Source organism: Populus nigra, chromosome 15, assembly GCF_951802175.1.
Source record: "Populus nigra chromosome 15, ddPopNigr1.1, whole genome shotgun sequence".
Lineage (NCBI taxonomy): Eukaryota > Viridiplantae > Streptophyta > Magnoliopsida > Malpighiales > Salicaceae > Populus > Populus nigra.
The window spans coordinates 2,850,513-2,863,091 of record NC_084866.1 but is presented as its reverse complement, the minus strand read 5'-3'; the positions used below and the strand labels follow the sequence as shown (position 1 = coordinate 2,863,091).

The 12,579-nt window shown below is 27.9% G+C and overlaps 2 protein-coding genes across 3 annotated transcripts; one reads left to right on the top strand and one right to left on the bottom strand.

Moving 5' to 3' along the window:
• Positions 1–1,398: 1,398 nt before the first annotated feature.
• LOC133673848 (GTP-binding protein At2g22870-like) lies at positions 1,399–3,994 on the top strand. 2 transcript variants are annotated; one of them, XM_062094756.1, is made up of 5 exons: positions 1,399–2,045; positions 2,271–2,340; positions 2,640–2,802; positions 3,186–3,446; positions 3,671–3,994. In XM_062094756.1, the coding sequence occupies exons 1-4, from the start codon at positions 1,547–1,549 to the stop codon at positions 3,402–3,404; spliced, it is 951 nt and encodes a 316-aa protein (XP_061950740.1). In that variant the 5' UTR covers positions 1,399–1,546; the 3' UTR covers positions 3,405–3,446; positions 3,671–3,994. The 2 variants fall into 2 exon arrangements, with proteins under 2 accessions (XP_061950740.1, XP_061950739.1); XM_062094755.1 differs by having other exon boundaries at positions 3,630–3,994.
• A 1,717-nt stretch (positions 3,995–5,711) lies between these two features.
• Positions 5,712–6,868, bottom strand: LOC133674135 (large ribosomal subunit protein eL37z-like). The gene is made up of 4 exons (XM_062095128.1): positions 6,722–6,868; positions 6,502–6,637; positions 6,048–6,149; positions 5,712–5,933 (listed from the first exon to the last, which is right to left on the bottom strand). The coding sequence occupies exons 1-4, from the start codon at positions 6,722–6,724 to the stop codon at positions 5,884–5,886; spliced, it is 291 nt and encodes a 96-aa protein (XP_061951112.1). The 5' UTR covers positions 6,725–6,868; the 3' UTR covers positions 5,712–5,883.
• Between the last annotated feature and the right edge of the window lie 5,711 nt (positions 6,869–12,579).

Below are 12,579 nucleotides of genomic sequence, written 5' to 3'. Positions count from 1 at the left end.
TTTTATTGTTAATATTATTTTTTAATATTTATCAGCACATATAATTATCAATTTATTTTATTAAATATATATGTTGAATTTTCATTTCCCAACTATAATATTTTTTGATGTTAAGAAAAAAAATTAAAAGCACCTGTAAATTTCTTTTTCCTTACAATTTAACTTTTAATTTGATGTTTTTATGTTTTATACAAGGATCATTGAAATAAAATAATTATAATATTATTTAGAATATTATTTCATTAAATACCTTTTGGTTTTAAATTTATTTTTAAATAAGATTATAATAATTCTTTATCTTAGCCAAATTTTTATTTTTTTTTCCAGTTGTTCATTTCTTTGACTTTAATCAAACATATGTTATGATTAGATATAGAAGATTATATTTAAAATGATATTTTATTAGAAATTATAGAATTATCATATATATAAAAAATTAAAAGCTCTGACGCGAGATCTAATATCTTAATTCATATTTATTTTTCAAAGTTATGATTTAGTGTTGGGTTAGCGTTGATAGCATTTTCTTTTTAATTTATTAACACATATAATTTTTAATTAATTTTATAAATTATACTAGCCATCTAACTTGTGCTTCTCCCGGGTTGGATAATTTATTTGCCACATAAAAAAAATCTGCAAGCTTTTTCATCTCTTTTGACATAAAAGAATTCCTAATTATCAATAAAAAAAAATCATATACATGCCCTAAACTAAAAAAAGTTAAGAAATAAATATTAATCAAGATATTTAATTTCATAACACTGGTCATTGACCCAATTATATTTAATAAACTTATTTATTATAATTAAATTTTTATTTAATCAAACGATAATAAAAATAGATACACATTTAAAAGCAATTGAATAGAATTAAAAAAAAATTATATAAAGTTACACATATTATGAGTAAAGTGTAATCAATTATATAAATATTAAGATTTAAAATATAACTAAAAATAGATTTTTTTATTATATATATATATATATTAATATATATTAAGATGGAAGTCTTATAGAAATAATTATCTATAAATTTTTATTATCAAATATTAAACTAATCAAATCTAGTTTATATAAATACATAAAGGAATAATTAAAAAATCCATCATGTAGTTAGATATAAATTTTACTTTTCTTTTATATTTTTATAAATTACATTTAAAATTCTGGATTAAACCAAAAATTTAAACAAAATATATTATTAAGGATATAAACTGTTATTGAATTTATAAATTATATAATGAAAAATATAATTTGTAAAAATATAAGAAAATAAAATAAATTAATCAAGTAAATCTAATAAATTACATTAATTTCAATTTAAGATCTGAAATTAATTTTTAATTTAATCGGTCAAAATATTCAGGTAAATTCAAATAATCTAAGAATTATTGGGCTAAGCCTAGCTAAACTATCCGCACATCTTCTCTTCCCTGGTCTGTAGTCAGATTTCCCTTCCGGCGGCACCCTCCTTCGTCAAAACCACATGAGACATAGTGGCTAATGCTTCCACCCTTTTAAAAACTCCAAGGCAACCCAGAGAAATGGCTCTTTCTCGGCTTCCAAAACTTCACTTCTCTATATTCACTCACCCCCTTCCATCTCCATACACCCATATCAACCTTCCTCTCATAACCAAACTTCAACTCTCAACCCTTTCCAGGCTCAAATCCACAGTCACCACAACAGAACCCATTCCTTTCACGGAAGCCCACAATTTGTTAGCACTCCAAGAACAAACCCAAACCCAATTTTCACTTGACAAACTCTTTATCCCACCAGACACTGAGGTTTCAGTCAATGAGAATAGTAGTGGTTTAAGTGCTAGGGTCTTAAAAGGGTCTAATATTGTGTTGAGTAAGTATGCAAGGGATGCACAGATTGTTCAAGCTGAGTTTATTAAAAGTAGTGTTAGAACTGAAGATTGTCCTTCTGATGGTTTGCCTGAGTTTGCTCTTGTTGGAAGGTCTAATGTTGGCAAATCTTCTCTACTTAATTCTATTGTTAGAAGAAAGAAACTTGCGCTTACCTCAAAAAAACCTGGTTAGTTGATAATAATGTCGTGTTTTTTTTTTTGGATTCATGTCTGTTTTTGTGTTATGTGATGGATATTGCAGCAAGAAATTGTGGGTTTTTTTTTTGTAGCATTTGTGTTTTGACTAGTGAAGTGAATTGTGTTGAATTTGGGGTACTCAAAAGGAAGAGACTTTGTAGCTTAGAACTGAATATTATTTGTGCTTTTTGTTATGGTTTTTGTTCTTGTTGAAGGGAAGACGCAGTGCATCAATCATTTTAAGGTTAATGATAGCTGGTACTTGGTGGATTTGCCTGGATATGGGTATGGTTTCAATGCTTTGGTTCGTTTTAATCACGTACGAATTTTTTATAGGTGCAATATCGAATGCTGTTTTCAGGTTTGGAATCTATTTTCTGGGGAGTAAACTGTGTTTAGTTGATAATAAACTTAACTATTTGCTGATTGGTGCTTAGAAGTGCTTATTTCACTTTCTCAAGCATCATAACTAATTTTATCCACTTCTTTCTGTTTAAATGAATTTGATCTTCTGTTGTTGATTTATCTAGTTTGTCCATTTCATTAAATTTGCACTGTTTTGCATTTGTTTCTGCTCTGAACAGGTATGCATCTGCGCCGCAGGAACTTCGAACAGATTGGAATAAGTTTACCAAAGACTATTTTCTCAATCGCTCAACCTTGGTCTCAGTATTCCTTCTTATTGATGCTAGTATTCCTGCGAAGAAAATTGATCTTGAATATGCCAGTTGGCTGGGTCAGAATCAGGTGAAATCATCTTTCTTGTTAGATGAGATAAAGGGAATATATCAATTGATGACCTGCCGCTGTTAGCTTCTTGAGAATTTTTTTGCTGACGATGCATGTGCAATTTCCCCCCCGTTCCCTAGCTGTTTTTGGTTAGGATGTTCCAGACTTACTTTGCATGAGCAAACACTTTCCAGTGGCTTCAATTGCATTTTCCCCCCGTGTTGATATAAATAGACCTTGGGGTTTCGAGTCTTATATAAATGTCCATTGGAGATCAGAAACTTGCTAAAAGTTATTTGTAGATTAGAAGTCTCTCCATTGGAGATAGCACTTGCTATCTATATCCAAGTCATGGTTGGAGGAAGGGGAGGGTGTCTAAAAGTTAATTTCTTGCCTTTCAGGTTCCCATGACATTAATTTTCACCAAATGCGACAAGAGGAAGAAGAAAAAAAACGGAGGGAAAAGGCCAGAAGAAAATGTGAATGAATTTCAGGAGCTGATACGTGACTTCTTTGAGACAGCACCTCCTTGGATCATGACCAGTGGTGTTACCAATCAAGGTCGTGATGAGATGCTACTGCACATGGCTCAGTTGCGAAACTACTGGCTCAAACACTGAGATAAAAGAATGCAGAATCAAAAGCTTTTCCCTTGTCCCCTGGTGAGTTTCCATTCACATCATAGACAGACCATTCTAGTAACATTGCCATTGCTGATCCTGGCAGGATTTGCAGCTAAATTCCGAATATGTCGAATGGATTACAAGTTTTATACATTTTGTTGAATTCTATGCATTTGATAACGGAGACCCTAACCGACTTGAGTTGGCTGTTGTCACTAACAGTTCCACTGTGCTAAATTGGTTAGCGATCGTGCTCCGGCAAGTTCCACTGTGCTAACCAATTCAAACAAAGAGTGAAAGAACATATAGATGGGAAGAGCCGGACAGGCCAATACATGGAAAATTGAGTGGTTGTTTACATGGAAGGCTGAACGGTGTCACCTTACAATATATATCGTATCCTTGCTACATTGATACGAGGGCTGTGCTGGAGTGGTTCCAAGTTCTGCTTGCTACAAAAGTAGAGAACCTATTACTTGATTATAATGCCTCAGATTTACTCTGCTACTGGTTTAACTGAAGGACTCAATGAGTTTTGATGTTTAAGTTGATTAATTAAGTAAGGGGGTGTTTGTTTGTTCGGAAAATTTGACTTGATTTTTAGTAAAGTGTTTTTCTTTTATTTTGGACAAAAAACATTTTTTAGAAGTTATGAAAAATTAAAAAATATTATATTATTTGCTGATTATATCAAATTTGATCCTCAAATTTTTTATTAATATATATTTTGTTTGAATTTTTTTTTTAATTTTATCTCATAAAATTTGATTTTTATATTAACTTTGATCCTTATTTTTATGATTGTTATTTGCTTTTCTCTTATTATTTTTTTAATTGAAATTTTTTATCTATCAAATTCAGTCATCATTTTTTTTTTGAAATAATTTATGAAATTGTAATTATTATTATTTGTTAGATTTGATTATTATTTATTTTTAAATTTTTTTTCAATTTCATGTTCATTTAACTTTTTAATTTATTAAATTTATTCTTTATTATTTTAATAAACTTGAAAAAAGATATTAATAAGCTATTTTTCAATTTATTTTCAATAACATAACCAAACACAAACACTAGAAAGTGTTTTCCAACTTGTTTTTCGTGACATTACCAAACATTAAAAAATAAATTTTTTTTCAGGAATATACTTTCTAAGAAAATCAATTTTCAAAAAAAAACTATTTTTTAGCAAACAAACAAGGTTTAAAATTTATTTTTTATTATTTTAATAAATTTAAAAAAATATGTTAATAAGTTATTTTTTAATTTATTTTTTATTACATAATTCAAATACTGAAAAGTATTTTCCAACTGATTTTTTATAATACTATTAAATATAAAAAATAATTAACTTAAGAATTTATTTTCTAAAAAAATTATTTATTTTTAAAATAATTACTTTCTATCAAACAAGAGCTTAACACTGGCTGAAATACTTGAAATTTCTTTGGGTTTCTATGGCGGATTGGAGGGTTCTTGCAAAAATATTGACAAATCATTATTTAAGTCAGAAACGGATAAGATAAACAGGAACTGCGGTTCTGACTTTTCTTGAAATTTTCTACAGTTTTTTTTATTAATATGTTAATATTAGAAATAAATTTTTAAAAATTAAAAAATATTATTTTAATAAATTTTCAAACAAAACCTATGGATGCAGAATTGATTTCCCATGTTCATATAGCCAAACGGATTGCAACAACAAAAGTTGCCAGTTGATTGATTATAAACGCTATCCAACTTAAATCAATAACACCACCACCTTATGGCAGGGATAAATCAGAAAGCAGGCGAAGATCTATCAGATTCACCGAAAACTGTTTTTTTTTCTCTTGTTTTCTGAACATGGACAGTCTCTGCTTAACGGGCCTCCAATATAAAACAGAAATCATGCAATGGAAGCGGAGCTGTGATACAATGCACACATAGAAGTGACTCCAAATTCCTGACCACAACAGACGCAGTCAGGCTTCCATTGCTCAACTGATATGATAAACTGAAAGCGGACTGAGGCCTGACCTTGAATAAAGCATCGCTCAACAAATGCATCATCTTAGAAATTTATCATGCATTCCATAACAATAAAATTTATCAATATCAGAAGTAAAAATAAGGCCAGCTAGTTCCAGCTCGGCCATGTTACCATGCATCTCAATCAAAGACCCGTTAAGCTAAGACACCATGATGCTTAAGAAGCCTGCACTGTGACAATCACCGTGCATCATCTTAGAAACACCCACCCCCAATCCCCATGTAAATGCATGTTCAAGGAACAACCTAATTGGAACCATTTTTATTGGAGCACACACAATAAAAGGTGATCACCATTCATTACCATAACAGAAGGATAAACATTTGTAACTCTCCATTGTTGAAAACAATTCCCAGTGTCTAACAAGTAACAACAATTCAAAACTTCTTGTTTGAAAATTCAAAAACATTGAAATAAAACACACTTTCATCGCCCTTCTAACACTTACGATGAAGCTGCAGCAGCTCCCTTGTTCCTTGGAGCTGCTTGAGTACCTAAACAAACCAAAAAAATAACAGAACATCAAAACCAATACAAGAAGATAAATTTACGTTCACATCACATGAACAATCAACAAATTTCAACAACAAACTGAGTTTTAACTTTACCTTCTCTAAAGTTAGTCTTGAACCTGCGTGGCAGGTGACGGAGGTACTTCATTCGGCCAGTTCCAGTGGTCTTTCTGCGAATAGCCTTCTCACTCCAGTTATCTAAGAAACAGGTACCAAATGATTTCGTCAAAAATTTTACAAACAGAACATGCAAAAACAAATTCACACAAAAATATACCCTGGGAGCAAAATAACAAATGATTTCCTGGCATGGAAACAGAGCTACAATTCTCATTCTTAAACTCAGATTGAATAAAAAAAGGGTCTTAAGCTGGTTAAAGTCAATCAAAATACAAATCCCAAAAACATTAAAAAGATTCAAGTAAAGCAACAAGAAAATAACAAAATAAATTAAGAAGCAATGAAGAAACCACAAATCTTGCTTTAAGTAATAAAAAAATAAGAACATCTACGAAGCAACTCTCGATCCATTAGAAAGGGTGCAACTTACATTTTCTGACACGGGCCGCAGGAAAAGCACAAGCACTGCAACGGCTTTTCTGGAGATGAAAGCTGCGGCGGCCGCATCGCACACAGAGGGTGTGAGTCTTGTTTCTTCTCTTACCAAAACTCCCTGTTCCTTTCCCCTACGAAACAAACAAACAAAGATGTCAGTAACACACCATCAATCAACAAAGCAATTGTTGTTACATGGAAGGGAAGAAGAGTACCATTTCTTCTTCTTCTTCGGCTGCAAAAACCCTATCACTGGGGAGGAAAGTTTAGGCTGACGGCAGAGGAAGGAATTTATATAGTGAAGATTTAGGGTTTTCTTAAGAAGACTTTTCTGGGCCAATTTTGAAGTAGTATGGGCCTCCGTTCGGATTTCATCTAAGAGTTGGTCTTATTCTGTTATCTTCAGTCACAATTGGTTTAATCTTCTTTCTTTTTCCTTTTTCTTTTTTCTATATCTGTTTTTTCCCCCTTACAAATACAATTGGCTTAATGCGCTTTTGTTGTTGTTATTATCTAGGGTGATTATTTTTGGTTCAATTTGATTTTTATTAAAAAAGTAAATAAATTGAATTTTAAAAAGAAATTGAAATCGGTTCAAACTGACCAGTTTCAGTTCGATTTGATCTTTTAGGATAAAAACCGGTTCAAACTGATTTGGCTCGGTTTTTTCGGTGGTGATCATTTTCGGTTCAATTTGGTTTTTATTAAAAAAAATAACCAAACCGAAACCGGTTCAAACTGACCGGTTTCGGTTCGATTTGGTTTTTTAGGACAAAAACTGGTTCAAACCGGTTTGACTCAGTTTTTTCGGTTTGACTTGGTTTTGGCTAGGTTTTTTTGTTTTGGTTGGTTTTTTTCTAGTTTTTTCTGGTTTTGGTTTGGTTTGGTTCGGTTTTTTCAATTTCAAACTTATAAAACCGAACTGAACTGGTCAGTTTTTTAAAAATTTTAATCGGTTTTTTTTTACGTTTGGTTTTTTCAATTATTTTTTTTCAGTTTTCTCGATTTAATTGGTTTTTTGATTTTTTTTACTCATCCCTATTATTATCTAGTGATTTTAAAGGAAAAAAAGCTCCAGATATTGATGCCTTTTATTACCTTTACCTTTTTTTTCTTATGGTACACAATCAATATGTTTTATATTTAGAACGAGATGACATGCTCGCGCGCTGCCGCAGGCTTATAAAACAAATATACTTGATAGCGTTATAATTATGAACCAGTGCTAGATAAGTAATAGAAATTAAAGATATGACGGAGCAAATATTTCATGGCGAAAAAAAAAGTTGTGTTGGTGATCAAAAACTTAGAGACTGAACAAAATGATTTGTAGCAATTTACTGTGTTTTTTGAGGAAAAATACAGTGCTTTCGTTACATGATTTAATTTTTCAGTTAATAAAAAGAAAAAAAAATTACAAAGCTAAATTCTCTACCAACTTAATATTAAAAAAAAAAACAAAGATAATTTTGGAAGGAAAAAAACCCATGAGAAAAAATGTTGTAGCAATTGACAATGTTTTGTGAGGAAAACTATAGCGTTTTTCCCAATAAAATAAAATAAAAAACCATTTAGAGAAATATTGTAGCAATCCAGTGTTTTATGAGAAAAACTACAACGTTTTCCTCATATGATTTAGTTTTATTGTAATTATAATTCTTAACCAACTCAATATTAAAAAAAAATCGACAAAGATAATTTTAGAAAAAATCATTAAAAAAAAATCACATGGGAAAACATTGCAACAATTCACAATGTTTTAAAGAAAGAAATTACAAAGCTAAATTCTTAATCAGCTCAATATTAAAAAAAAATCGACAGAGACAATTTTAGAAAAAAAAACAAACACCAAAAAAAAGAAAAAAAATCATGTTGGAAACACTGTAGCAATTCACAGTGTTTTGTGATGAAAGTTACAGTGCTTCCCTACATGATTTAGCCTTATTTGTAATGACTTATAATTATAATTTACAAACAACTCAATATTAAAAAAATAAAATGAAAAAAATAATTTGAAAAAAATTATAAAAAAAACCATGCGGAGAGACACTGTAGCAATCCACAATGTTTTATGAGCAAAGCTACAATATTTTTCCCCACATGATTAAGATTTATTACAAAGTTAAATTCTAACCAACTCAATATTAAAAAAATAAATCGACAAAGATAATTTTGGAAAAAAATATCACAAAAAAAGAAAACACAAAAGAAACTAGAAGAAAACCATGTGAGGAAAAACTGTATCAATCCATAGTGTTTTGTGAGAAAAAACTCGTATTCTTAACCAGCTTAATATTAAAAAAATAAAATTGACAAAGATAATTTTAGGAAAAAACATTATAAAAACAGAAAAAAACCATGTGGGAAAAAACACTGTAGCAATCAACAGTAATTTTCAAAAAAAGTTACAGTGCTTTCCTAACATATTGTAACTGTAATTTTTAACCAGCTCAATATTAAAAAATAAAATAAAAAAGATAATTTTGAAGAAAAAAAACCATGCGGAGAAACACTGTAGCAATCAACAATGTTTTAAAGAAAAAAAATTACAAAACCAAATTCTCAATCAGCTCAATATGAAAAAAATTGACAAATATAATCTTGAAAAATAAAGAAATAAAATAGAAAAACTATGTGGAAAAACATCGCAGCAATTCACAGTATTTTAAAGAAAAAAAATTATAAAGCAAAAAATTTAACCAGGTCAATATTTAAAAGGTAAAATCAACAAAAATAATTTTGAAAAAAAAAATAAATGAAAAAAAAGAAAAAATAGGAAAGTTGAAAAAAAAAATGAAAAAAAATAAATGAAAAAAATGAAAAAATAGGAAAGTTGGAAAAAAAATGAAAAAAAAAGAAAAAGTTAGCCAAAAAAAAAAACGGGAGAAGAATCACTGTGGATTACTGTTGTAATCCACAGTGAAATGTGTGTGGGGGAACAGTGATTCCCCCACATCATTTAGAGTATGTTATAATACTTTATAAAATTTAAATTAGTTAGGTAGATTTAAGATTTTGTTAAATCTATTTTAGATGAATTTTAAAAAAAAATAAAGGGAGTTGTCATGGTTCAAACCCATTAAAAAACATAGTTGATTGTAATTCGATTGACTTAATCAAAATCATTAATTTTTTTTAATTATGTTATTTTTTGAAATGATATTATTTTTCATTGTTTTAAAAAAATTAATTAGTTTACTCAATTTGTGACTTGCTTCCTGTATCGGGTCAATCTTGGATTGAGTTTAACAATAATGATTTAAAAAATTAATATTAGTGGTCAATAGTTAATAATATAAAAAAAACTTAAATTGAATTTTATCTTGCTATAAAGTTGAAAAGAAATTGTAGATGAGACTTTTAGGATTTTTTTTTAAGAAAAACGTTTCATCAATAAATATTTAATAATTAATAATTAATAATCTATCAAATATATTTTATTATTTAGAATTTTTATTAATCCTTTAAAAAATATGTTATCAAAAGTCTCAAAATGTTTCTTATGCCTGATAATATCTAATTTTTAGCAGCAAAGGATACTTCAAAACAACTGTTTTTTATTTCATTAATTTACTCCAATACCTTGATTCATTAAAAATGAGACAAGTATTAAATTAAAAATAATAATCGAAAAGTAATATATTAATTTTTTGATAATGAAAAGTTGATATGTGAACTAAATTAATTAACACTAACAAATATACTAAAAATTATGGGATGGGAGCTATATATATATATATATATATATATATATATATTAAATGATTGTGGTTTTGTAAGTTGAGATATCTTTTAATTTGTATTTTCTCATACATACAAACACATAACATTTGGAGATATTTTAATGATTAATTAAAGATCAATTTTAAAAAATAAAAATTTATTAGTTGTTAATCCCAAGTTGAATGATTGTCGTTTTAGTCTTTTAATTTGTATTTTTTCAAACTTTATTTAAGGATATTTTAATGATGAGTAACCAATTTTATAAATAAAAATTTATTTGCTGTTAAAAATTATAGGATGTGCATTGTTTATATGAATAATGTGCATATGTTTTTCTTTTTTTTTACCATCAAACTTTTTTAATTATTGTTTCATCCTTCCAAGTCAAATGATCGTGATTTTATAAGTTAAGATGTCTTTAATTTGTATTTTTTTATGCACACAAAGTATTTTCGGATATTTTAATGATGAATTGAAAACCGATTATATATTTATTAGTTGTTAAAAATAGAAATTAAAAGAATATATTTCAAATTTAATAAAAAAAACAAACTCCATTTTGATATTAGCATGGAAATTTTCAATTTACTTCCTATACTTTTCAATTTATTTTTTGTTAGTCCTTGGAATTTTAGCATTTTAAATTTTGATTAAAAACTTTATTTTTTTTACATTTTAGTCATTAAAAGTTGAGAGAGTAGAAATGATGTCACTAATCATGTTGGGGAGAGAGAGAGTTAATGGTTGTTGATATTTTAATCATTAAAAAAAGTGATTTTAGTAGTAATGAATTAAAATTTTTAAAGGGAATCAATGGAGAGGGTTTATTTTTTCCTCTCACAATATTGAAAAAATAGATTGGGTTCGTTAAAGTTTTTTTTTATTCAATTATTTTTTTAGAGAGATTAAAGTTTGTTTATGTGGCTGCAAACATGAGTTTTTAAGGCTTCTAGAGTGCATTTTAAGGTACTTTCAGGTAAAAAAAGATAGAGTTAAATGTGTGTTTTAGGTTTCAAATCTCGGATCTTAATTTTTTATTAATAAAAAAATATCACAAACGATGATAAATTTGCAAGAGAAAATGACATTTTTAATTAACCAGAAAATAACATTTTTAATTAACAAAAAATAACAGAAAAACGATAACAAATTTGCAACAAAAAATGAACTTTCATCTAGTATATAAAAAAGAAAATATATTTATTGGAGTGTATGTGTTAGTTTTCCTTTAAGAAAAATCAGCCAGAGTACAAGCTCACCTAAGCTCATGGGTAGTTGGCCAGGTGAGCAGTAATGCATGACATCTTTTGTTTTATTAATTCTTTATTTAAATTTAATTTAATACCCTCTCTCTCTATTATTTTTATGAAAAAATGTTTAGTTCACTTCTTTTAACCACTAGTTATTGTTTTATAACTATTTTATAGTTTTATAGTATTTCAAATGGATTATTATAATTTATTTATAATTTTTTTCTTCTATATTTAATATAAATAAAATATATTCGAATGATGCATTACTAAAAATAAAATTATTATTTGTTCTTGGAAAAATAAAATCTCTAAGATGAAAAATAATATATATATTTTTTTATTTGTAAAAAAATTATTTTTGATATCAATACATTAAAAAAATTTAAAAATATAAATAAATTAAAATTTTTATAAAATATTTTTTAAAATACAATTCCAAACTATATCTATTATATGATAAATAAGGAGACCTCACTCCTACATCGCAAAACGATGCATCTTAACACTCCTAATAAATCCCAATGCCGTAGTCCCAAGCGAAGCAATTATAGAATCTCATTATAAATTTAGAATGTCCCAACTCTTTACACTAAATCCTCTCTTATTTTTTTTAATTATTAATATAGCTATTTGAATCAGTTTACATGTATTTTAACTAAATTTATGAATCATGAAATTAAATTTTTAATTAAGAGATTTGTTCTTTTCATGATTTCAGCTTCAAACCCTATAATTACTAATATGATGACCATTAAACGAGTATATGGTCGTTAATTTTAGGATCCGTGGTATTAATGAAGGTACACGCAAGTTGACTCGAACATCTATATTAATAATAAAAAAAGATTCAAGCTCATCATCTTTTCACAGAAAAAAAAAAAACCAAATCTCTACGTGGGTTGTATTAGTTAATTTTATCCCCCTCATCTTTTTTTTTCCTAAGTAATATCATTTAAATCAACATGAAAACTGACAGAAAAATAATTTATGATCGTATGGACCACATAAGAGAATTTTCAAATTATACGTAAGCCATTCACGTTCAAAGAATCATATGAATACATTATATATAACAGTAAGAGAACACAGAAGCAAAA

What these genes read in the sequence shown, in the direction of transcription:
- LOC133673848 (XM_062094756.1), top strand. Translation starts at nt 1,547, where the DNA reads ATGGCTCTTTCTCGGCTTCCAAAACTTCACTTCTCTATATTCACTCAC. An exon ending in GTGGATTTGCCTGGATATGG is followed by an intron (nt 2,341 to 2,639) that starts GTATGGTTTCAA and finishes TGCTCTGAACAG; the next exon opens with GTATGCATCTGCGCCGCAGG. An exon ending in GTTGGCTGGGTCAGAATCAG is followed by an intron (nt 2,803 to 3,185) that starts GTGAAATCATCT and finishes CTTGCCTTTCAG; the next exon opens with GTTCCCATGACATTAATTTT.
- LOC133674135 (XM_062095128.1), bottom strand. An exon ending in TGCGGCCCGTGTCAGAAAAT is followed by an intron (nt 6,150 to 6,501) that starts GTAAGTTGCACC and finishes CCTGTTTCTTAG; the next exon opens with ATAACTGGAGTGAGAAGGCT. An exon ending in CAAGACTAACTTTAGAGAAG is followed by an intron (nt 5,934 to 6,047) that starts GTAAAGTTAAAA and finishes TGGTTTGTTTAG; the next exon opens with GTACTCAAGCAGCTCCAAGG.